The sequence below is a fragment of the Cyprinus carpio genome, chromosome A9, assembly GCF_018340385.1.
Source record: "Cyprinus carpio isolate SPL01 chromosome A9, ASM1834038v1, whole genome shotgun sequence".
Lineage (NCBI taxonomy): Eukaryota > Metazoa > Chordata > Actinopteri > Cypriniformes > Cyprinidae > Cyprinus > Cyprinus carpio.
In genome coordinates, this window is record NC_056580.1 from 14,979,112 (window position 1) to 15,004,412 (window position 25,301).

The 25,301-nt window shown below is 39.4% G+C and overlaps 1 protein-coding gene and 1 long non-coding RNA gene across 7 annotated transcripts in view; one reads left to right on the plus strand and one right to left on the minus strand.

The window, feature by feature from the left end:
• Positions 1-9,460: 9,460 nt before the first annotated feature.
• On the minus strand, positions 9,461-12,913 carry LOC122146126. The gene is made up of 2 exons (XR_006160818.1): positions 12,573-12,913; positions 9,461-9,678 (listed from the first exon to the last, which is right to left on the minus strand). It is a non-coding gene; the product is annotated as an uncharacterized LOC122146126 (long non-coding RNA).
• An 11-nt stretch (positions 12,914-12,924) lies between these two features.
• The window catches only part of LOC109078025 (zinc finger E-box-binding homeobox 2-like), a 50,833-nt gene continuing 38,456 nt past the window's right edge, over positions 12,925-25,301 (plus strand). For 5 of the 6 annotated variants that reach the window (XM_042763736.1, XM_042763739.1, XM_042763738.1 and 2 more), the window contains exons 1-2: positions 13,489-13,511; positions 14,375-14,505. In XM_042763736.1, coding sequence (XP_042619670.1) covers positions 13,504-13,511; positions 14,375-14,505 — 139 coding nt within the window. In that variant the 5' untranslated portion in view covers positions 13,489-13,503. Of the gene's footprint in view, positions 13,067-13,488; positions 13,512-14,374; positions 14,506-25,301 lie in introns of those variants that run through there. The other variant, XM_042763737.1, reaches the window with a different exon arrangement.

Consider the following 25,301-nt stretch of genomic DNA (forward strand, 5'->3'; position numbering starts at 1 on the left):
ACCTGACCCAGAATGACTGGTAATGTGACTCTAGTTTAAGCCAGAAACACTGATATCATAGGATGTTTAACAGTTGTGTAGAGGTTGTGGAAAGGTTGTGGATTAGCTATGCTTGTAGCAGCTCATATCAGAAGATCATTTCATTGTAAAAGTACAATGTGTCGATGTCGATGAAGTGTGAGGAAATCCTGGACCTGGTGTGGTCTTAATTTTGGTTCATTGCTCATACCAATTCTGCATGTGTTTCTGTGGGTGTGTATAAGTACTGCATACGTATGTATGTGTGTATGTATGTATAAGATAAAAAAGTTGTTTTATTCAGTAAGGACACATTACATTAAAATGGAAGTAAATACTGTATATTAAAGCATATTAAAATGCAACAGTTTTAACAGTTACTTTAAATTGTAACAAATATTTCACAATACTGTTTTAATTGTATTTTTCATCAACTATATACATTTAACATATATTATATATGATAAATGTATAATAATTATGGTAATGTAAAGCCACAGGAGCAGTCCCAGGTATCACAATGAGGAATGCTGTTTGTAACTGTTCTGGAAAACAGCTGAGAGGAACACAGCGGAGGACATGAGACGTTTGAAGAGCTATCTTAAGTGGTGATGGGGAGGTGGAGTTTCCAGGAAGATGGACATAAACCAAAGCATCGCTGACAACATTAACATGACCTGCCACAGCATCGCAGTTTTAAGCTGAAATTACATATAACACACACACACACACACACACACACACACACACACACACACACACACACACAAGATGACATACACCCTTACAAATATGTCCACTGTGCAAACATATTTGCTGTTATATTGAAAAATGCTCTAAACTTGACAGTGAAACACTTCCTTTTTTTCCTTGTCCTTTTTTGCACTTAAATTCTGAAGTCTCCCTTTGAGAGCTAAAATGTGCAAGTGCTCTCACTCCAAGCCAACATCTCTAAGTGTTACATATTTGTGGTTGCACTGGAAAACCACAATTTATGAATTTTGTTGAATTACTGAATGTTGAGTATTTGTCAACTTAGTTAAGTAAATCTCAGACTGCCAGTGACCAAAGTCCAGACCTGAAGCAAGAACAAGTGTAGTTATTTAATTAGCACAGTTACCAAAAACTGTATCCTAGGTCAAATCTATACTGAAGTGATTAGGATTTTTAATTATAAATAAAGTCAAACCAATATTTATTTAGACTCCTTCAACATTTCACACATTATCACAGTTTATTTGCTATAGTTTAGAAAATGGTAATAAAATATGACAAGAACAAAGTGTCTGAATAATTTTGGTCCCAAATTTTTATCAGTTTTACCGGTAGTCCACTGTTTGAAGAATTTTTGAGTATAACATGTCACAGTTTACTTTATTTTGCTATCCTCACTTATATTAATGAACTGTAGTATCCTGCACCCACTAATACAATAATAATAATAATAATAATAATAATAATAATAATAATTATTATTATTATTATTATTATTATTATTATTATTTCTGGTGTCTGAATATTTTTTTGAAAATATTTAAATGTTTTATTATTTAGAAGTTTTATGTGTGTTCCCCAGAAAATATAACAGTATATAATTATATAATATATATATATAATAATTCTTCCAGATTTGGAAGAACATAACATGATGAGAGGCATGATGGTGAGTTCAGCTTTTACATCATAGCAATACATTGCATGAATTATATGACTTATTTCAAAAACTTCTTACAGGCCCCAAACTTTTGAAAGTTAGCAATTGATCATTCATTAAAAAATGCATCAAGGAAGAATTCAAAGTGACATAAAATGCTTACTGCAGTTACTGCTTGTCACAGATGAAAAACAGGAAGACTGAAGCCCTCGTAAGTAAATTGTCTATGAAACCAACAGACATAATAACTTCACGCATAATAATTTCAGTTGCTCTTTTCTCATGATAGTGTAGCATTTTTTAAGGAATATTTAGGAGCTTTGCTGTAAACCGAACATTATAAGCTTATCACTTGTAACCTCTTCCCATGGTGCTCTGAGCCAGCGGCTGTGGCTCTGGTCAGTTTCAAGTGCATAACTACATTCTATCTTTTCTCTTCCCTCTCGCTCTCCCTCACTCCCTTTAGCAGTCCCTGATAACGTGACATCCTGTTTAACTCGGTCAAACTCCTCTCCGACAGACTAACCTGATGTTGTGATAGAAATAGTGTCTTATTCTTCTGTCTGCCCGACAGCGCTGTGAAACGCTCATTCATTCTCGCTTTCGTCCTCCTACACACTCCCTCGCTTATCATCTCTGCTGCTAAATCTACCTGACAGGCCCCTCACAGGTAAACATAATCCTCTCTGCGGCCTCTCTTGCTCTCGCTCTCGCTCTCTCTGTCTCTCTCTCCCTTGCAGTCTTTCAGTCTCTCGCTGTCTCTGTCTTTCTGTGTCTGTAATGCTTCAGACAACAGCGGGAGGGATCAAACATGCATCCTCTCCTTGTTGTGGTAGTTGGTGTGTTTTACAAAAGAGCTGACATTTCATCAAGGCTGTATCTTTTCTGTTGTGTTGTTTTTCTAATCGTTGTGACAGGATTGTTTTCCTTTTTTTTTTTTACCACTCGCAGATATATTTACAGTTAACACATGAACATGACAACTGAATAAACAGATAAAGGGTCTGATGTACCGTATTTGCTGCAGTGAGTGAATAGTAAAAAAAAATACCAGGCCTTTTAAAACATACTCTGTTTTAAAGCTCGAATGTGTCAGTAGGTTTCTTAAGAAGGAATAATAGGCACATGTTAATATTACAATAAAACTCAGTGTTCAAAATCACAGACACTTTGCATTATTCTCTGGTTAGTATCTATATGTGGTTACTTTACTACAATACATTTTGCACTTCATTATCCATAATGCGATTCCACTGAAGAGAATGAATAACATTATGAAGACATCGTTGCAGCATTGCACAAGCAGGGGGAATGGCATAAGGCAAGCTGTCTCACTTTTGATTTTACATATCTAGGCCAATGATAAATGAGATGGGTAATTATTTTGGGATGCCTGCTATTTTGTTATTATTTATATTTGTATTATGAATTATTTATATCAATACTGTTATTGTGTTTTTTTTATATTTTGTTTATACAGTAAAAGCTCACTATCACTCTTAGTTGGGCCATGGACACATCTTATCCCAAGGTATTTTGAAAAATATAAAAAATTAAAGCTTAATTTAATAATTTATAAGTAGTCCTTAGTCAAATAGTTTAAATGGTTTACTTTGACAGTTCACCAACATGCTATATATATATATGTGTGTGTGTGTGTGTGTGTGTGTGTGTGTGTGTGTGTGTGTGTGTGTGTGTGTGTGTGTGTGTGTGTGTGTGTGACCCTGGACCACAAAACCAGTCTTAAGTGTCAAATATTTGAAATTGAGATTTATACATCACCTGAAAGCTGAATAAATAAGATTTCCATTGATGTATGTTTTGTTAGGATAGGACTGAGAAAATCACCTTTAAATTTGTCCAAATGAAGTTCTTAGCAATGTATATTACTAATCAAAAATTAGGTTTTATTATATTTAAGGTAGGGAATTTACAAAATGTCTTCATGGAACATGATCGTTATTTAATATCCTAATGGTGTTTGGCATAAAAGGAAAATCAATAATTTTGACCCATACAATGTATTTTTGGCTATTGCTACAAATATACCCCAGCATCTTAAGACTGGTTTTGTGGTCCCGGGTCATATATATATATATATATATATATATATATACATATATATATATATATATATATATATATATATATATATATATATACATATATATATATCTATATATTATATATATATATTAGACCTGGATAGGTTTGCTCTGACAAACTTACTCTAATAAACAAAAACAACAATAACAACAAACAAATAAATAAATCATAGGCAGCTGTATATAAGCCCCCCCCCCCCCCCCAAGCATATAGTTATCTGCCAAATATTATTCACAGCTTGCTAGATTAAAGAGGTGACATACAGTAGCTTACCCACTGACACATCTTACCCCTTCCTCCCCTATTTATCAAAAATCTTCTCTGCTGATCTCCAAAGGCTTGAACACACACTAGAATTCAGCCTCTGTGTGAGAAACATCAGTTTGACCTGCTGAACTCTCTGTTTAAGCACATTATGTTGAAACAAGTCACTTTGTTTGACTGTCATAGCTAAACGCATTTCTGTTTGAGCAGGCCGCTGATAATGAGCCTCATACCTCGCCTTATTCAATACACACAAAGCAAGCAAGGTGTTGACGGTAAATGTCCTTAAAAATAGTTCAAACATTTTCTTACACACAAACACACACACACAGAGGGTATAAAAGGGAGACTATGCACAACAAAACTCTGAGTGTAGCGGGAGAGGTGATGATGGCCATGACAGCCGTGTGTACAGTAATCAGAGGCTGGTCACTTCCTGCAGACTTCCCTCTTCAGCCCACCAGGCTTCACCTCGCTGTTTCCCCCAGAAGATTAGTTCTGCTGTTTCCTGTGCACCGATTAAGGATCCAACTCAGAGCCAAAGCTCGTTGAAGTTGTACACTTCTTATAGTGTCATATATGGGCACATGTGACCCAGAAAGAGAAAGAATGGAAAAAGTATGTGACATGAAATCATGGGGGAAGTCACCTTCAAACTTACTTCACCTTTTAATAGCTTGTTTACTTCCAGATTTTTTGTTTATGGCCTTTGTGTTTGGACCGTAAGGTGCTAATGTTTATGAACTATTGGTTTTGCTGAGGCAGTTACAAACCTTAGTACTCAAGGGGGTGATAGGGTTACTTTCAAATACATTTCCTTATAAACCACGAGTTATTCAAGTGGCCAGCTAAAAACACGCCATCTTTAACATAATTGCTCAGCAAGATGTTTTTTTTTTTTTTTTTACTCTGCCATGACAGTAGTTGACCTGAAATATAAAACTGACTGTAAAATAATATGGCTTAAGCCAGAGGTGCCCAGATTTTTTACAACGAATGGACAAATATTAGACTTGATTGAGGGCTGTGGGCCAAAAGTTAGTTTGTTTTATATTCAACTGTATTTTTTTACTTTTTTTTTTTTCAATCCATTAAAAATTCACATATTCTTTACATTTTGATGTAAAAATAAAACAAGTAATGTAAAACAAAAAGATGAATCAGAAATGAAAGTATCCTTCAGTGGCATGGTTTTATGATCTGTTATGTCAAGGCAAATCAAAGATCATCACGGGCCTACTTTGGCCCTGTTGTGGGCCTCTCTGGTTTACGCTAATGTACACTAAGTCGCCCCTGTAACACCAAAAATACAACACATACTAGTGTTGCATTATACATGGCAGTGTAACATCTTCTATCTTACATGTCTAGAAGCTTTTGTGTTCATATACTTTCATTGTATGGCCAAAAAACTGTTATTTGCACAATTATCTAAGAATAGAATTTTGTTCCACAAAATAAAGGAAAGTCATGCAGGTTTGGAACCACATGAGGGCAAGTAAATGAGGCAGAATTTTCTTTAAACTTTAAACACAACAACTAAGTTTTGGAGATTATCAAGTGCTGTGCTTGTATCAGTGTATCGATCACAGGTGCTTACAGTCTCAGCAGTTCTTGGAAATATGTGAGCTTTATAAATGTAAGTTCAGAAGGACAAATGGCTTTCCATGCTCTTTCAGTACATCTGGAGAGAGCAGATTTCCTGTAGCATTCTTCTCTCGAGCTCAGGGACACTGCGCACCAACGCTGTCCACACACATACGCTCCAACCTACAGTTCTTTGTCAGACTTGTCAAGACACTTGAGTATCCGGCCTTCTTTATCGGCAAACCTGAGGGCAGCTATGACAGGCCTGAGGAAACACCAGAGACCAGCTCAAGAGTAAATTTAGCCCTGACCTGACAGCCTGTCTCTTTGTCTGCCTGACAGGAGCTCGACACTTCACTCTGGGCACCATTGATTACAATTCTGGGCTCATTGTGGCTTCTGTGTCACTTGAAGTGATATTACTTGAATTTTTCCTCTCTCAACTGTCTTCACCTCTGCCCTTTACTGACAACAACATGAACTAAGTTTTATTAGCGCAGGTTGTTGTAGCAGTTGTGCCAGAGGCAAATTAGTTGTCTGGTCTGCAATTATTTGCTAAATAGCTTTCAAATATGAATGTGAAATGAATGTTAATTTCCCAACCTATTCATAATGACTTCCCCTGAGATTGGCAACAGGTTTATGTAACTTTTACTTAAAGAAACTGTTCAAAGATGGATCATGTCCTTCTTTTTTTTTCTTTTCACTTTTGCATTGAACACTAGAGTTTTGATATGCGTTGTCACATTGCAAATTATGAAAGCAAAATTGATGATTCTTAGTATTACTTACATTCCAGTATATTTGTGGTCAAATTTCTTCTAAAATCAGTCATTGTTCTAATTGATAGCTCATTGTTAAGAAGCCATAGACTCACAAAAGAGTAAACACTGGTAAATAAGTGATAAGCACCCCATTGTTGACCCCTGCTCATGCTCATGGGCATTTCAATGCAATTATAAGTTGCAGATTCTTTACAATTAAACAGTCTGTTCAGATGTATCAGCTACCATTGTATATTTTTCAGTAAGAGGATTCTTTACCTTTTCTACATAATCATGACCTTTGAAGCACACTTCAGCACTTTAGCTCATTTACCTCTGCTCAAGAACTGTTGCAGCAGGTTACATATTTTTTCTATACTTCCTGCTGTTATGCACAGTTTTGTTTTTCTCTTTGCACTGGTAATTATACTTTTTCCTCTTTTATCTTAATTCATTTTTTTTGTATCATATTTATTTAATATATTTAGCATATTTATTTAAAATAAATGAAAATCATTTTAATTTAAAATGAAATTTTCAATAAATTAAAATACTTTTTTTCTTCAATAAATTAAAAACCTTTTTACCATCGCACCAATGCTATATAGGAAGTAAAATACTTTCAACTTTGAAAATTAACTTTGCAGACTGTTGAAGTGCTCTTGATAAAGACATCTGCTGCTTGTGTGGCTCTCCCTCACATCACTATCCTTGTTTGTCTGAATGAAGAGAACAGAAAACTCCCATCTCTCTTTCAGAACAATGAGCAAGCTTTGACTCACTGAGTTGATCACTACTGGATTGCACTGTGCCACTAAAAATATTTAAAATTATTTATTATTATTTTTTTCAAAACTGAAACTGGTTTAAATTCATATTAACTGTATTGTCATGACATAAACAGATCAGATTAAATCAGACTAAAATTCAGTTATATGGAAGATAAAATAACAATGTACCAGAGATTTGTACAAATATGCATTTTATTTATTTATTTATTTTTTCAGGAAAACGTGGCAGATTCATAGATATTATTATTATTATTATTATTATTATTATTATTTATTTATTTATTTATTTATTTATTTATTTATTTATTACATCACAGCATTCCCATTATGAATTAATTCCTGCAATCAGAACAGTACAGGTCAGTAAAACTTTTCATGAATTGCAATTATTTGATTCCAAACAAAAAATGTCTTTGGATATTTTATAATCAATTTCCTATATATCATAACTTTAGACTTTCAGACAAGCCTTCATAGCTAAAACGACTATGTTGCTGCCACAGTACATGACGGCATTGTCAGCCATTTAGTCACCAAGAAGACTCTCCTACTTAGCAAAAGATCTTGTGGTATCTTGCATCTAGACCGCCCAACTGTAGTATCTGTCTTGTTGTTGTAACTTGCACACTCTGCATTAGCCATGTTTGAGATGTCATATTTTCCATCGTAGGTGACTGCATTTTTATCTTTTGTGGTTGTGGTTGTTGTTGTTGTTGTTGCCAACAGATTTATTTATAATTCATTTTACTTAGAACATTTATTTTTCATCATATATTAAAAATATATATAATTTTAGTTTGTATTTACATATGGAACATTAAAATCAGTATTTTAAGAATTAAGATTTAGTTTATTGGATCATTTCTATATTCTCATATTTTAAAAGTAACCATTTTTGAAAAAAAAGCAAAAAAAAATTACATCATCTGTCAAGAAAAATTGAGCGTAGGTGTGTTGTGGTAGGGATTTACTGATACAGCTTATGTTAGGCATCCTGTCCGGGAGCTCATGATTGTGCATGTGAGTGTGTGCATGTGCGTATGTGTGTCATGCATACGTGTGTGTGTTTGTAAACGTGCATCTGAATGTCACCACCTGGCACGAATCACGCGGGCCCCACGGTTTGATAGACCCACAACAGGTGTGTGGAGGCATAGCAAACACCCTTGACTCCTGACAGGTGTTGAAGTTTGGGTTTCAGCCCGGATTGCACTGCATTTGCTTGTGACACTCACATTAGTCACTGACTTGCTCGCCGGACCTCTGACTCTAATAGGCAGCTAGGTATACTAATCCCTCCATGGGCCATAAATGTGAATAGCTTACTAGGTACGGTTATCTCCAGTGGTGACATCTGGTCTACCTTAATCTGAAGATGTATTAGAGGGGGAGGGGTACAGAGAAAAGGATGGAGGGATGGTAGGATAGATGGATGGGTGGAATTACAGTGATCGTAGTGGGACACTGGGAAGTAAAATGTATCATTTGGCTTAACACAATACATCATACTCATGTGCGTCCTGGGGGGTCCAAATCCGTTAGGCTGTGGGGGGTCCAAATCTGCGGCTGTATGGGTAAAAAACATAACAAGCACTAAGAGTAAAGATGTAATGCTATTTTAATGATCCTGTACAGTACAGCATTGGCACATTTGTATGTAACATGATGGTTGTTGTGGGAATATGACAAAAAAAGTTTATAAGATAATGCCGAAAATAGCTGATGTCACAATGGAAGCCCATTTCTGCCTTGGAGAAAAACAATAAAAACTTATGTCACAATTGTGACTTTATTCTCATTATTACAACTTTATATCCCCTGATTATGATTTAATATCTTGCAGTGTTACGTTTTATTTCACAGTTGTGACCTTGTTTCTGTAAATTGGCTTTCTTAATTCCTCTTTTGACTTTGTATGTCGGAATGTGACTGCATATCTTACAATTTACGACCTTATTTCTTGTAATTGCAACTTTTTATTTATGTAACACATCTCCTAATTATATATTTTTTAATTATTTACTTTGAGCTGGAAACAGATTTCTATACATTTACCACCAAGCCACTACAGCCACGTGTGTGTGTGTGTGTGTGTGTGTGTGTCTCTGTGTGTGTGTGTGTGTGCATGCAAGTGTGCGTGCGCGCGTGTGTACGAATGTATGTATGTGTGTATGTAGTGTATGTATGTAATGTTCCAGTCATTTAGAGGTAAAAGCAAAAGTTTTGACCGTACAATTAAACAGTTACACAAAGAAAGTGCTAGTACATGGAAATGCTGCAATTGCGTAGTCATAATGTCTGATTTATTCATGGAAACACATGACATTTACAGGAAGGCCTCTAAACAGGAACCTGGTCAGGAAAAGAGCTGTTGCGCCACATTAAAGCAGTAATCAGAACGAAAGTGAATCATACAGGGGCTAAGGTGTGCTTCCCATCTGTGCGGTCCTGATGTCTTTCAGAGAGGGTCAGGAGGTCACAGTCCTGCTGCACACTGTAAGATTCCGAATGAAGAGTCTGTGTTATGTTCAGATTAACAAATCACAGTAGACAAAATTGTATATACACCTTAATGCACTCACTTTTAAATACAAAAATGAGACCCTGAAGTTGTTTTAGAAAAGGACTTGATATCAGAATGATTTATAAGCCTCTGACAAACATGGTCAAGATCGTTACACAATTAATAGCCCCTTAACACTAGTCTTCTCTAAGACACGAGTGCAATCACATCACAGAAACTCGTACAAAAGCACTAATCCTCCTTTATTTTGTAAGACGATAGAGCGACCATATGCCCCTACATATCACTCACTCAATTTTAGGTGAAACCAAGCCCTGACCTCCCCTCCCCAAAATAGTGTTATATTTCCAAGGTCTAATATTAATCTGTACTTCCCCCCCCTCAGGATTAAGCCACAGCACTCCCCCACTCTTCTCTTTTCCACTTAGACCAGTATTATTGCCATAGATGCACTCAGATTAGTCATGTGTTTATGTTGACAGCGGCTGTAGCTGGATTAGGTCATGCTTGTGGGACGCAGGGGATGGGGTGTTTGTGTCCGTCTGCATGCACATCAAGGGCCTCCGTCTCGTTTGACCTGCACCTATAGTCTCCCCATGCTAAACTGACAATAGGTCAGGCAAGACCCTCGCCACATGCAGACTTCCATTGTCCTGAGACGTAGAGTGGCCCAGACACAGAGGGGGTGGAATGGGTGCAGCTTTATGGAACGAGAGTGGTGACAATGAAAATATAGGACCGAGCAACACCATAGGTGTTATGAAAGTAGTTTGAAGAAAGTTTGAGTCAAAAATTCCAAAACAGTTGTCCTTTTTATGACAGTGTCAGACTGCATCACATGCAATATTAATAAAATGCCTCGTTTGGGGGGAAAAATCATTGTTTCCAGTGTCTCACGCTGGTGGGTAGTTCATACAGAGATTGTGTCTCTTGCAATGTTGCAAGATGTACTTAGGCAACAGTGTGTGTGTGTGTGTGTGTGTGTGTGTACGTGTGTGTGTTGGTTTGTTGGGGAGGTGACTAGGAGCTCACGTGGTCACAGTCTGGTAAACCTTTCCTCAGGTTTTTGTTGACTCATTCTCTCAGTTCTCTTTTATATTTCCAAGAATTTGCTGATTTTAAACTAACTTTGCCTAGACTAAAGTGTCACTCTCGTCTATGTGAGGGGCTGATGGCGCTGTAGATGATGTGGCAGAACTTCCCTCTTTCCATCCTGTGCCCACAGGTATTTTGTCAACAGTCTATGTTCTGTGTTTTTGTGGCATAATCAGGCCTAACTAGTTGTTCAGTACAAAAAAAGACCATTCGGTGTCGTCTTCTCCAAGACTTTCTCCATCTGAAAGATCAATGATAGTGGTCTCTGATGTCCTGTCAAACACTGTTGGTAAAACTATATCGAGTGAAAGCATTTTCTGCTTTCAAGTTTTCTGAAAGCAGTAACCCCCCCCTGACTGATGATGCAACAGGAGGTTTTGCTCTCTGTGAAAGAATTGGTAGTTTGATTTGTTCTCAACACTCACTGGTTCTTCAATGGTTAATGTATTTTTTATTATTATTATTATTATTTTTTTTTTTTTAGCCAATTCACACTTGATCAATAGTTGACAGAATTAACAAAATATTTTCTATTTTTATTTATTTTTTTTAAAAAATCCCTTTTTTTCAGTGATGCCAAAACAAATATGATTAAGTCCTAACAATTTAAAAAAAAAGTACATGAAGAGAGCAGAGGAATCTTGTTATAAATGAGACAAAGGGATCATTTGGGAACAGAAGTGTGTGGGTGAAACGTAAGAATATGAGGTCACGTTGGTTTCTATCATTGTGAATGGCAGTTGGAGAATAAGGAATTGAATATATGCCGTTTTATCCTCGGAATGTATTAGTAAGAAATCTCGCGAGGGGAGCTGATTCCAGTCAAAGTGAATGAGTAATACAGCAGAACTTCTGCTGCCAATTGACACAACAGCCACACAGAACGATTAGCTGAGCACCGTCCTTGTTATACTGGATTCTTTCGTTTACTTCTCCAGAAAATAGGTCATAGTGTCTCAGAATACAAAAAAATACTCGACACAAATAAATTTCTAGGTTAGGGTATTATTCTTTCGACTATGATCCAATTTCACGCCACACTCTACAGGGGCAAAAACACGCATTCATAAAAATAAAAATGCACGAAGAGCGAAGAGGGAAAAAGAGTGAAATCAGCGTCTAGTGTTCAAAAAATTAATATACAAAAAATAAATAAACATAAATATTATATTAACATTTTATTTAAAAGAAAATATGTATGTATGTATTATTATTATTATTATTATTGCTGTTATTATTATTATTATTATTATTATTATTATTATTATATTATGATTAGGGATTTACAAGCAAGTGCGCAATGAGCAACGAGGGCATTTAATATAAACGCCTCTAGCGCAATAAGCTCAATCAACAGCACTGACATGTCAATAGTAATATACAAAAAAAAATTGCATCGATTAATATTCTTCAACTGTAACCTCTAGAATCAATGATTCTTGATCATCGTCTGCTGCAACGAATAAATCAACTACAGCATCAAATATAAAACAAAAATTCACCACAGAACCACAATCAATCCCAATTTTCACATATGCAACATAAAGTCACTACAGTATCACTTTTAATTGCACTGTGCACCCTGGAGCCATAAGCAGTCCGTATTGTTTTTTTTTGTTTTTTTTTTTTTTTTTTTTTTTTTTACAATGAATCACATAAGACATAGGCGTGCAAATATGCAACATTCATCACCGCGCAAGACAAGAAGTAACAATGGAATGTCAGGTGAAAGAGCGCGCGCGCACACACATCACACACAGGTGAGCTACCTGTCAGATCACTGCAGCACCGGCAGCCTCTCATGCATCCTTTCAGCTCCTCTTCCTTAAGATCATGCTGTCGATGCTCGAGTTGTTGCCATTCTTGCTCTGTTCCGCATACAGGATAGAATGTCCACCGCCTCACCTTTCCAAAGTCCCACCTGTGTTGCAGAACGGTAGACGCGAGCACCTGATGTGGTTCATCAGACGACCTCAGTGTTTCTCCATCTATCCCACCGTGTAAAGATAGGTGGCGTGTGTGTCAGAGTCTCGGAGCGCAAAAGTAAAAGAGAGAGCGCAGAAATGTCATCTGAAGAGGCGGAACAAGTCAGTGCGTCCTCAGGTTTGTTCCGTGTTGTGGCTCACAGAGATCAGTCCAAACCTGTCCATCAGGAATAACGGTCCCTCATTATAGAGCAGAGTCCTCCTCAACGCTCCAAACATCTCTGTGGCGTTTTCCTCCCCTCTAACCGACTCTTTGGGGAATTTTCATATAGAATCGGGTAGGTGAGCCTGTTTCGTGTGTACTTGAGTCCTTGTGGATGCTTTTTATACACCCTATTTGACTTTTTAACCCCCTCCCAAATATGAGATTGCAATCAACTCGGATTCAGCCGGCGCAGGTGAGAAAGGTGCGCGCGCTTCACGGATGCTGACACACCGGCAGGTTCACGCAAAGGATGATGATGAGGAGGAGGATGATGTCGCTCGTTAAATTTATTAGTGCATGTTTACGCGTCTCTCATAAACGGGTGCTTTCCCTTTAGACAACAACAAAAGAACCCTTTTCTGATCCGCGTCTCTTAAGTCTTTTTTTTTAGATGTTAGGTACACGAGTTTTAGACTAAATATTTAAACATATCTGATTGGAAAAAAAAAAAAAAAACTTTGGATTTTGTCATCAGAATCCACAGTTTTACCAAGACTTGCTTTTGCTGTGATGAAAGGGTAATGTAGAATTTTTATTTGTTTGTTTATCATGCTTGGATTCCGCTTGTTATTTTTAAGGATTCGCCTGCACAATGCTGCAGCTTTTTTACATTATGATAAGATGACAATTACAGATGTAAAATGTAAGCTGTATTATAAGTAGTTATTAGAAAAGTGTACACAAATTCCACAAGTAGCTAATGTTTTGGAACATTTTTTTTTCTTTAAAAAAAATACAAATTTTAAAAGGTAAATATAAGCCAACGATTCTTAATAAATACCGTTTCTCTTTGTATTTTAAAACATAAACTAACGAATTATTAATGACAATCCCTAGCAAAAGTAAAAATACTATATGCAATTCGGTCAGTCAGTGTAAGTCAGGCAACAGAAATCACGAAGCCAATATTTACATCTATCAGACTCACAAAAAAAGTAGCCCATGAGATTAGAAGTTAAGCTGACAAAGGGAAAAAATAACAAACTACATAAATAATTTCCACTAAATACAAGTTCCCGAAAACTTTCATTGCTTCTCATTCTGTTAAAATCTCTATACGCACAGCACATGCTTTATGGTGACTTGAAGGTGTCGGTGTGTCCGTCCCCCTTCATTGGCGCATTCACGCGCTGCTGTCCGATCATACACACAGACACGCGCGCGCGCACACACACACACACACACACACACACACACACACTTCAAAAGATCAGACGACGCGCAGGACGCTCACGGTCCCTCTCAACAAGCCCTCCTGGATAACTTAATTCGGACTTCTCAGTCTATACCCCCTAAATATAATTTGTTCTCCTGTGAGCGACACACATCCTCCTTCCTGTCCTAAGAGTCCAATTGTTGCCGTGTGTGTGTTGCTTGCTAGATCTTGGATGAAGGAGCGGAGCCCATGCGGACTGCTGCCATCTGACCTACTCTTATCAATGAAGCAGGAGATCATGGCGGAGGGTCCCCGGTGTAAGAGGAGAAAACAGGCCAACCCGAGGAGAAAGAACGGTGAGAAAGTGACTTAACGGCGAAAAACTGAACTCCGGCTTGTTCTCGCGTCTTTAAAATTTGGGTGAGATTGTGCGTTGTCAACTTAAGCGCTGTACAGAAGTGTGCGGAAAACTCAGCGACAGTGTAAACTATTCTCTTGTGTGCTTAAGTCTACTGGTTTAAAGTGTTTTCATTGTCGTGGAAATGTTAAAGTTGTGACAGAGTAAGAGTTAGAGGGAGAGTTCTGATGTGAGCGTCTATTATCACACAGCACAAAACCGTTATGTGTGTGTGAGTGCGTGCGCGCTCGCGTGTCTTTCGCTGGACACAATACGGCTCTAAAATACCTTTAAATGCTTCAGAAAGTTGTTTTGAGTGTTTTATGTGATTTGCAACAGTTTTAGTTATACTTGTTATAGACTTTTGTCTTTACTGAAGTTGTGAAGGATGAAGTATTGCTACAGGTTATGTGCTGGGACACTTTTCGTCACTTTCTTAATTTATAAATAGACACAAGTGTTATGACTTATTGAACACATGACTTTTGGTTTGTGTTGAAGGCATTATTGAAGCAAATTTAAGTGACTAATGTTTTTGTTGGAATCCTAAGGAAAAAAAGACGAAAAGAAAAGTCCTGGTAGCCTACCATAGTACTGGCCTGAGCAGCATTTTAGACACAAAGAAAAACAAACTCATCTTCAGGCTATCACTTACGCTGTCATGTCCTTCTTTTATTGATAAAAATATTTTATTTTTTTGTAATAAGAAAAGATTAATTGTAATCGAAACAGAGCTAAGATTTTTAAAACACTTCTAATTATGTTGTTCAATCTGTATTTTTTGTAAATAGCCTACATGTAAATATTGCTTTGGTTATTTTTGGAGTAGCATTTACACATTTTCCCGCACCCTGTTAGCTATATTTGACCTCGATACTTTATTAAATGCGATCTATTGATTTTATAAAAATCAATGCAGCGTGTCGCGGAGTGTATGACACTAAATAAAGTCGATGGGTTGAAACTTATTTTTAAATAGGGGCAAAAATGAGTGATGCGGTCAGTCGGGAATTCTCTTGATTCGGATTGAAAGAGAAATGCATCATGTTGCGTTTATGATTATTTTAAGCTGTTGTTTGAGCACATTTGGTAGGGGAAAACATTATTGCTCTCTTATTTAACTTTTGGAGATATTATACTTTTATTCATAATTTTAATGACAGAAAATGTTTGAGGGGAATAAGCAGAGGACTAGATAAATAATACATACCGAGCAATGACTTTGAAAGGAGTCTTATATGGGACGTGAGTTGAGTAAAATGTTTTGAATCGTTTTGACAGGCCGTTATAATATAAATGCAAATAATAGAAGTAAAACACATAATAATGATATTGACCAGTTGAACACTTTTCAGTTGAAAAACTGCGCTTTTAAGCCTACATACAATTATGTCAAATTATTCAGCAGACTTTATTATTATTTTAAATGAACCATTAGCCTACTATTTATTATAGAATGTATAAATTCGTTTGTTACTTTATTGACTCATTAACGCAGTAATGTAATTACACATGATACCTAATTTAAATAATTTCCTGAATATTAAAATGAAGATTCGTTAAATAATGAATCCAAATGTATTTTTTATTTTTTATTTTTAGTTTGTAGTTCAGGTCCTCTTCTCTCGCAGCGCGGCCCCACCCCGCTGTTTCGAGGGCCCAATGGGAGGTCACATTAGGCCCTATGTGAAACTTGATCCGCTCTCTGGCTGCAGTTGTGTTGTGGTTGTCATTTACCCTCCCACACCCCCAACCTCCCCCTTTTTTTTCACAGCACGTCACATCCAGCTGTGAGGGCCAGCTTGACAAAACTGTCAGAGGCACAAGACTTTAAAGTTGCAGCGTTCTGTTGTTGTGTGTCGATTTCTCTTTAATGACAGATTGCTGTAAGCTTGTTGTGATGCTCAGCCACATTGGTTTTTATTTTTTCTCAGGTTTGTGCTATTATTAGGCATAATTTGTCTATGATGTGTACTACAGCTGTCACTTTAAAATTTATTTTTGATTCATTCTTGTTTTTTGGCTTGTTATGAAACCGATGCTAGAGCTACTACTACAAATGATCAGAAGCCTTTGTAAGAAGTTGCTGTATTGAGTCACAGCAGTTAACAGATTAAATCACTTGTTTCTATGAAAGGAACATTGTGTGATATTTGTTCGGATGGCATAAAGAGGCTAGCAGGTTCACTGAGACAAAGCGCCAAGACAATGGCTTGTCATTGGGGCATCTCACTGGCATGCTCTTATAATCAGCAGTACCAGGGTGACTAGTGTACTGTCTTTGGCACGTATTGCGCACAACCGGGCCATTGTGAATGCAGCTGCGGCAGATACCTTTCACCCTCCTTCTTTAACTGCTTCCTACTATGTCATTTAAAAAAAAAAAAAAAAATTCTCACAATTTATTATTCACACATTTACGAATAGAAGCCTCACCCTCTAAAACATATGTACACACCAATCTCAAGTAGCTCTCCAGCAGTACCATCATCTGTGCTGACCTGAATGCCTTTCATATCTGCTATGCTATGTTTCAGCCACCCCCTTTCCTTCTCTTTCTCTCTCTCTCTCTCTATCTCTTTTTCCCTCCCTCACTCCCTCTCTCCCTCCTCCACCACACACCCCCTCAGTAAACACCCCCGAGGGCAGAACAAAGAAAAGGAGCTCCTCTCCTCCTTCTTAATCACAATTCAGCCCTTTCACTGCTGCCAGGCCACTCTCTCGCTTTCAGCATCCCAAAGCCAGAGATGAAAAGAGTGCAAAAGAGAAAGGAGGAAGGGAGAGCAAGAGCGACCAAGTGAGGAGAGAAAAGGTGGAAATTATGATCTAGAGGCTAGAGGTATAGAGGTAGAGTGACATAACTTTGGTGCCTCTTTGCGATTGTTTAACTCCCTTGGTTACCCTACCCACACTGGTCAACTACCCCAGCCGAGGGATGGGGTCCTCACTAATGGCTAGATAATGTTACTGGATGCCAGTCTGGAACTATTAACAGCCGAATAGCAGACGAGAGAGAGAAAATAGGGAGGGACTTTGAGACAAAAAAAGAAGAGAGAGACACTGATAAGGTTAGCAAGAATTGAGTGAGAGAAAACAAGTTAGTGTGTATATATTGAAGAGAGGAGCTGGGGGCCAGTTGAATGGAGGGGCTATCAACAGATTGTTTTATGGACCCAAAAGAAATATCACAAGTGCTTGTGACCATGCAGAATCCATTTTTAAAGTGCTGCGACAGATGTTAGGTGTTAGTTGTTTATGTTGTCACTTTGTAGCAAAATTACAGGTTCAGTTTTACCTCGCTCATTTTGATTAGGTTCTGTTGGTTATATTTTGTTTCCCCAGTCCTAAAGTTGTCATGCATCTGCCATATTCAAGATAAGCCAATGGCCAAGATATAGAGATAAGAGAAATGAGACGTTGGTCTTTAGAGATCCGTGGATTTGTATGGGTGGCGGGACAGATGCCACTCTCAGGACCGACACTTTCTAGCAGTCCATCGCTTTTACAAAGTGAGACAAAACATCCAGTCAGGGGCCAAACGTCTGTGCCTTTTCACTGACAGACAAGACATCCATTATTGTGTTAGTCTTTCATTCGCTTTTCCCCCTGTACCTCAATAGGTCAGGGATCACAAATGCAAATCCACAGGCATACCGAGAAAGAGAGGGAACGTAAGAATACTCAAATGCACCATGTGATATGAATTCTTAATTTTATCTGTTTCGCTCCCTCCCCCTCAACTTTTTTTTTGTTTGTAAGGAAAGGAGATTATCTGTACACCTTCATTCAAGTCCCCTCCCCTTTCAGCTGGGCCAAGCTGTTCAGGATTTAGGCCGATTTACTTCAGCAAACACCTATGGACACTGGGGAGGGGACGGACCCTGCGTGGAAAGAGGGGGTCCTTTGTTTGCTGGGGTGCAGAAGGCCTAATGCTTCACCGGGCGGCCGTATTATCGTATTAAGCTGTATGCTGGTGGCCCAGGGAGGCTGGTTAAAGCTAAAGCAGTCTGCTATCTGCCAAAGAGAAGGGAACATACATTAGTGTAGAGATGTGCCCCCATTGTGTGCCTCAAACTTCTTCTCTGGACACAAGAGATTAGATGGTTCTAGGTAGAGGAGTTTTCTCTGAAGCATCTGCAAAACTGCATTGGTACATGCTTATTTAAAGAGCTCCCGCAAAAGCTTGTGATATTTTTGAATATTTGCTAGGAGATGCTTAGATTTCTATATACTTTGTGGCAGGAAACTGTCTAACCGTGGCATAACTATGGTGTTTTTATTCCAAGTTAAGCCCATCCCCCCATTTTTTTTCTTTCTTCAAGCTAGTGCAGAGAGCTTTATCTGACTCTGTTCTCCTAACATCTGTCACCACTAAGAGGGACAGGAGAACACCACCGGAGGCTTCGTTAGTCCTGTGTCACTTGTGACTAACCAGAATGGGCAATTCACAGTAGTGAGTCTTTTCCCTCCTCTTTTCTCTTGCTCTCCCACTCTCTACTAGATGATACAGTTTCAAATGCCACAGCTCTTGTTTTATGCAGTCCATCGCAACATTGGGTGTGGGTAGTTGGCCTAAGAGTGCCAATAACACCCACACCGGGCATGGTGACCAAGATAGTGTGTAATGTCTCCGTAGTCAGAGGCTGTACTTTACAAGTTATCTGTTGTTGTTCAAGGTGCTCAGCCGTGGATGTGTATGTTTGCGGTTCAAGGTGACTGAGAAAGTTTGTTGTGCGTCTTCCCCCTAACTAACCATGTGCACATTTTCTTCATGAGTGAGTGCAGAGTAGCGCTGTGACATTTTGTGGCGCCGAATTGCCGTTAGCCTAAACACCGAGGATTTACCAAGGTCAATAACGAGGTATGTCACTGCAGGCAGCAGAAACAACAGTCCCGGTGATAATGAATGGGACTAAGGTTAAGCTCGACTGGGATGTGTGTGTGTGTTGTTGTGAATGGAACTTGTATAACAATTGATAAGCTTCTGATAAAAGTTGTTTTTCATGTATTTAACCCCTCTATTTTTCATCCTTTCATGACAGTTTGGAATCATGGTTAATTGTTCCCTCAAGTCTGACTTATGTTTGCTTACACATATGGATGCTCTCTCACAAACCCCACACGTACACCGTACGCATTCACATGGACATATCCCATTTGATTAGTGGAACACCTCCGGCAAGGTCACAGACACATGGAACAATCAATAACGGATCGGTGGATTAAGGTGTCATGACATCTGTGGACGCAGACCTCCCATGTATGGGTGAATGCCTCTTAAAGCCCACTCTGTTGACAATGGTCCCGCCCTAATGCCAGATCTATATTACAGACCCAAAGAGTCTGTGTCCATGGGCTGCGGCCTTGCTGCCAGTCATCTGTGTTTGAAGGTTTCCCCTCACCGAGCTGCTAGGAAAACACAGGCGGCATCTGTCGACACATATCTTCCCTTTGCTGTGATGAGGGTGGAGATGTTGGCCTCTGATGCGGTGGTTAAGTAATTGGAATAGATTGCTCTCAGAGATTAGCTTGAGTGTAATGGCCTCTTTCATTCTGACCCACTGCTCTGAGATCAGACTAAACATGCACGTCTATGTCGGATGGGCCAATAGCTGTAATTTCATCAGTCTTGTTATCTAAAGACACACTTATTCAGGCATCCATTTGCAACACAAAAGTGAAAGTAAAAGGGCTGGCATTGGGCTTTGACATCTTCCTATGGCACAGATGTGGATTCCAAAGTGTGAAAGGTTGTTTTGTGCTATTCTCAGCACTTGCTTGGGAAAGAGGGGCTGCAGGCACTGTCATAAGCAAATGTCAACCTGCTACCTCAGGAAATTAACAGTATTGAGGAATTACTCCTGACAGCATTTCTTCTATGCCTCCTGTTTAACAGACAGGCCGTGTTTGTAGCACCTCACTCCCCATCATTCCTTGAATCTGCTGTGTCTTATCATTATCTGAGGCGAAGTTTTGAAAGCAGTCACTGAGCTCTGCCTTTTCCGTTTTACTGCTTCTTCAGCTGTGCACCAGCAGGGCTCTTGTCTGAGATTATAGGGAACAACTTTTTTTGAGGGTTGCAGGTCTAGCAATTAAAGTAATGAGGAGAGTCTCCACTCACAGAAGCCAAAGCCTGAGTGTAGTGCTGACTTGCTCCCTTTCAAGTCGATAACTCCTGGCCCACAACCTCGGGCAAGGCATGCCTGCTCCTTATCAGGGAGGATGTCCTGTGCTTTACATTCCTGGGCTAAATGATTCTCTTCCTTAGTGTAAGCGCTAGCACTCAGGAGGATTGGATCTGATGGCCCCATCAAAGCAGCCTCTGGTCGCTACAAATAAAATGCTAGCACAGACTTGCTCTTTTGCACACTTCAACCAGTGCATTTATTCATGTTAGGGAATCTAAGCTGTCCAAAGGTGTGTGAAGTAAAGTTTATTTAACAGAGAGTGTGCAATTTTAGTCATATTTTAGACTTATTTAGAAGTGAGCAGGGTTTGGTCTGTTTCTACTTGACCTTGGCTGTGAAGTGCTGAATTTGTCAATTACCTGACTGAATGACAGTAGACTTCCTTATATTGATGTACATGGTGCCCTGAGGGTCTACTGTAACTGAATGATGTCAGGCCTTAATTGTCCAATTGCTAGGCAGTAGTGGGATTGAATTGCCATGTGTGCCACAGATCCAGATGGTACAACTGAACCCACCTTTTCAGGCTGGCAAAATCACAGGTCTTAATGCCATCGGCTTTTCAAGTTTCATAATGGCCCAGGCCTAGTTATTACCAGTGCGGCCTCTTTGGCGAGACTGCCATAAAGAAAGTGTTCCTCAGCAATTAAAGCTAATGAAATATTCATGTGTGGCACCTTCCTCAGCCATCCTCGCAAATGAGCAAGCCATGCCACCCCCCCACCCCCACCCCCCAGCTTTATTATGGTTGTAGCCTGGCATGTCTGCAATTAGTGTGCTGTCTAGCAGCGCTGGCTGGGTATGGTGGGTAGCGATTGGCGGAGAGGGGAGGGGAGTGTTAGGGATGTCGGAGGGGTCACGTGATGCTTTGGGAAGGTACACAGGAAATGGAAAAGGGGAAGGACTGAGCAATCCATTTGTAATGCGAGGGTGGCACCGCCTGCTGATTCACTTCACACACCAGCTTTTGTGCAAACATGCAGGGAAGCAAGGATAGTTATACTTGTGTTGAGGTTTGAGGTGTGAGACAGTGATTTATTGCATGTTTTGTGAGGAATACTTATTGATGGCTCAGAGGTTATTTTCTCAGTTTCACAATGTCTTCAGTTTGGATGTGATGTATTTAGTATTGGAAATTCCTCTTGTATTAGAAAGAAGGACAACTTTTTTGTAAAAAAACAACTCACAGCTGTCAATCCACTAGTTGATCTTTTACACAAGCACACACACAAAGTTTCTTTCTCTTCTGCCTGCATTCTTTCTCTAATGTCTCACACATAGAGGCAGATGGATACGAATATCCATGACAATGTTGTTTTGTTAAGGCAAAGAAAAAGGTGGGAGGAAACACTGAATAATTGTTTATTCGAGCGATCAAACTTTACCTGTGAACTCTCCAGTTATATAAAACACTACTTTTTTAGTTGTTATGGCATTCAGTACTTCAGCATGGATTTAAATTCTTTTATCGCACCAATCCTAAATTTGCATTAACCAAAAACTTTACCCATCTCCACATCAACCTGGAGAGGCCTTTGTCACTTTATGAGGTTTTCACATTGCCAGTGCCCCTTTTGCATCTCAATGAGGTGCTGTACCCTCTCCTCCCTCATTCCCACGCAACAAGGGCCTATCCATGGCGCACCTTTCCTTGGAGCTCTGTGAGAAGTCCCGTGCATCCTCCAAACAGGCCGGCCCTGCCGTGTTTACTGTGGGATTAGGGGGGTGAAGGGGGCGGCTGCGGGAGGGTCCGGGGGCAGCTGAGGAAGAGGTAGCCATGGGAAGGGCCCCCCAAAGGCATGGAATGCCGGTGAGGTCAGCAGGGGTTGGTGCGGGGGGAACCAAAGAAGCTCTCCGGGGATGGAGCAGGTGCTTTTGTGTAGTCCGTCAGGCATCAAAGACGTGACGAGGCTGAAAAGGTTATTGCTGGCGCTGCAAAGCGAACACCCCCCCCCCCCCCCACACACACACACAAACTTTTTTTTTGGCTCTGCACTTGTGAGAGTGGGTGCAGGAGTGAAAGTGAAGGCTGGCTCCCATGCTCTGGTGTTCAGAGGTCACTTTTTGTACCTGAATGGGCTCCAAAGGAAGAGAGGTCCATGGCAAATGCTCAAAGTAAAGTTTTCCGCTCCGTAACGGCCTGTTTACAGGCCTGTCATCACAAATGCACTTCATTCAGACTCATATGGGGCTCGAAAGTCCCATCAATCTCTAAGATGACAGTAAATTCATCATACCTATGGAGTGTTTAGTTAACCAAGGTCCAGTGATCTTGTCAGGCTAAACTACATTTCGTTAGCTTTGAAACATCCCTTTAGATTTGTTAAGGTCATCAAAATGTATTAATTGTTATTGTTACACTGGTTATTTATAATTATTTATAATTATCATTATAAATAACATACATATAATTATCATATATATATATATATATATATATATATTTTTTTTTTTTTTTTAACAAAGTCAATGAGGTTTTTCGGAAACATACAAAAAGGAGTATTTCAAATAAATTTCTTTTTTTTTTTTTTTTTTTTTGTTTGTTTGTTTGTTTTCAGTTTCAGGGACTGTTACTGCTCTGACATGGCATTGGGTCAAAAAGCCCAGTCAGGCATAATGCTGAGGAGTCTTTACAGCCTAGCGACAAATTGTCTTGCCTCTCTCTGCACTTGACGTCCCAGCCTCACCCAATCAGTGCACCTCATGTCTTTTTTTCTCTCTCTGTTAGGATGGGCAAAGCAGGAGGAGGAGGAGGTGAGGTGAGCAAGCAGGGGGGCGGTGGGTTTCAGTTGTTGCAGGTTGCGTCATGGGACCCGCGGTGTCCCCTTTTGTGCAGCACGTCAAATGTGGTTAACATGCGGCCATTTATCTGCAAACCCCCTGGGTGTACAATGGCCTGGCTGTGTGTGTGTGTGTGTGCAGAGGGGGAGGAAATGGTAGAGTGGTGGGCTTAGCATCGGAGCGTTCCCATTCTCTTTCCCTGTCTCTGTCACCTCCCCTCCTCCCCTCATTTCTCCTCTTGGCTGCACACAACCCCTCAGTCATTGTTTCGTTCTTTTTTATTTCTCTCCCCTGGGGTGCTGTGTGGAGCGACTAGGTCAGGCGGCATCTGACAAGGTGCTTCAGAATGTTGTGAGCTCCCGTGAGACAGATTGTTCCACACAAATGCGGTGTAAACCGTCAGGGTGAGTAAAAGAAGGTGCGCTTTAATTCCTAACAGCACCTAAGCATATTGCACAGTGCTTTCTGCAAAGTCAGAACCAAAAGAACTACCATGTCGCTTAGTCATTCTTTAAGGCCGTTTCATTTCTGAAATGTGAAAGGTTCATCATATCGTGAGGTCCTTCAAAACAAAATCATAGCCAGAAAGACAGTTATGGCTCTTTCGATCACCTAGTTTGTTTTGCCTGAGCTAAGCCTCCTTTTCAGCAGTTCTGTGCCAATAGAAGTGGCATGCATGCATTTCACAGGTAACAAGATTACTCAGACCGGTGATTGACTCATTTGCCAAGGGAGCTGTTAAAATAACCGCACAGGAGCTCAATGTGAGATTTGTTAATTTTATTTCTTCAGACATGATACAGTTAAACAGAAACGTATGCCATCAGTTTCGATAAACTGCCTTTTCTTTTTGTGTATGTCTTCCCTAGAGAGAGCAGATGCAATAGGGCAAAGGTCAGTGTAATGATACAAGTGATAAGAGGATGGGATGTAAATTAATTTTTCCATGCGAGTTTTCTCTCTTTGCATTGGAATGTGTCTACTGGCACAAGTCTTCACTTGACAGAATAATGCATTAGAATAGAAATAAAATAGGTGGAACTGAATTGCTTTTTGCTGAGATATTTGTTATTGTAAAGCCAGCTCATTTTAGGTTGGACGAGTCACTGCTTCAAACATTGTACTTGTACATGTTGTTTTCCTTAGAATGGGTGGTTACTGTCCCTGGAGGCGAAGAGCTCTGAGAAGCCACAGAGAGCACTACCATTTTCATTTTCCATGTTCTCCCTAAAAATACACCACAGTACATCCCTGAATTTTTGCGGTGGGCGCTGTGCACTGAGTCCCGATGGTTGGATCTTTGTGTTTTAATCCCATGTCATGTAAGTGCAGCTGATGTGTTTGGGACCGGCCAATAATTTCCCATTTCATCTGATTCAAGGAAGAGTAGTTTACATTAGCAGTGCCAACAAAAACCATCAGCCAAAAAAGTTCCAGGAACCTCCCAACTGACAGTGAATGTTATCTATAAATTTGTCCACATAAGCTATTTACCCTTGTTCACTTGTTGCTGCTTTTTACCTTCATTTTCATTTCTTTCAGCTAAGCATACTGTCAACAGCACATTTGCATCACATAAACAGTTCCCAAGCCAGCCCCACACTTATTTCCCATGACTGCAGGGGCGAATGTCTTTGGACTTGCTTTCTTATTGTGATTCTGATTTGATTAACACAGAATAGTCTGATGTTTTTGTAGCTGCTTGGTTACAAATATTTGCTGGAAAGCAGCTTTTTTGGTCAAAAGTTGCAGCTTTATGTAAGAAATAGTTACTCACTCATAATGT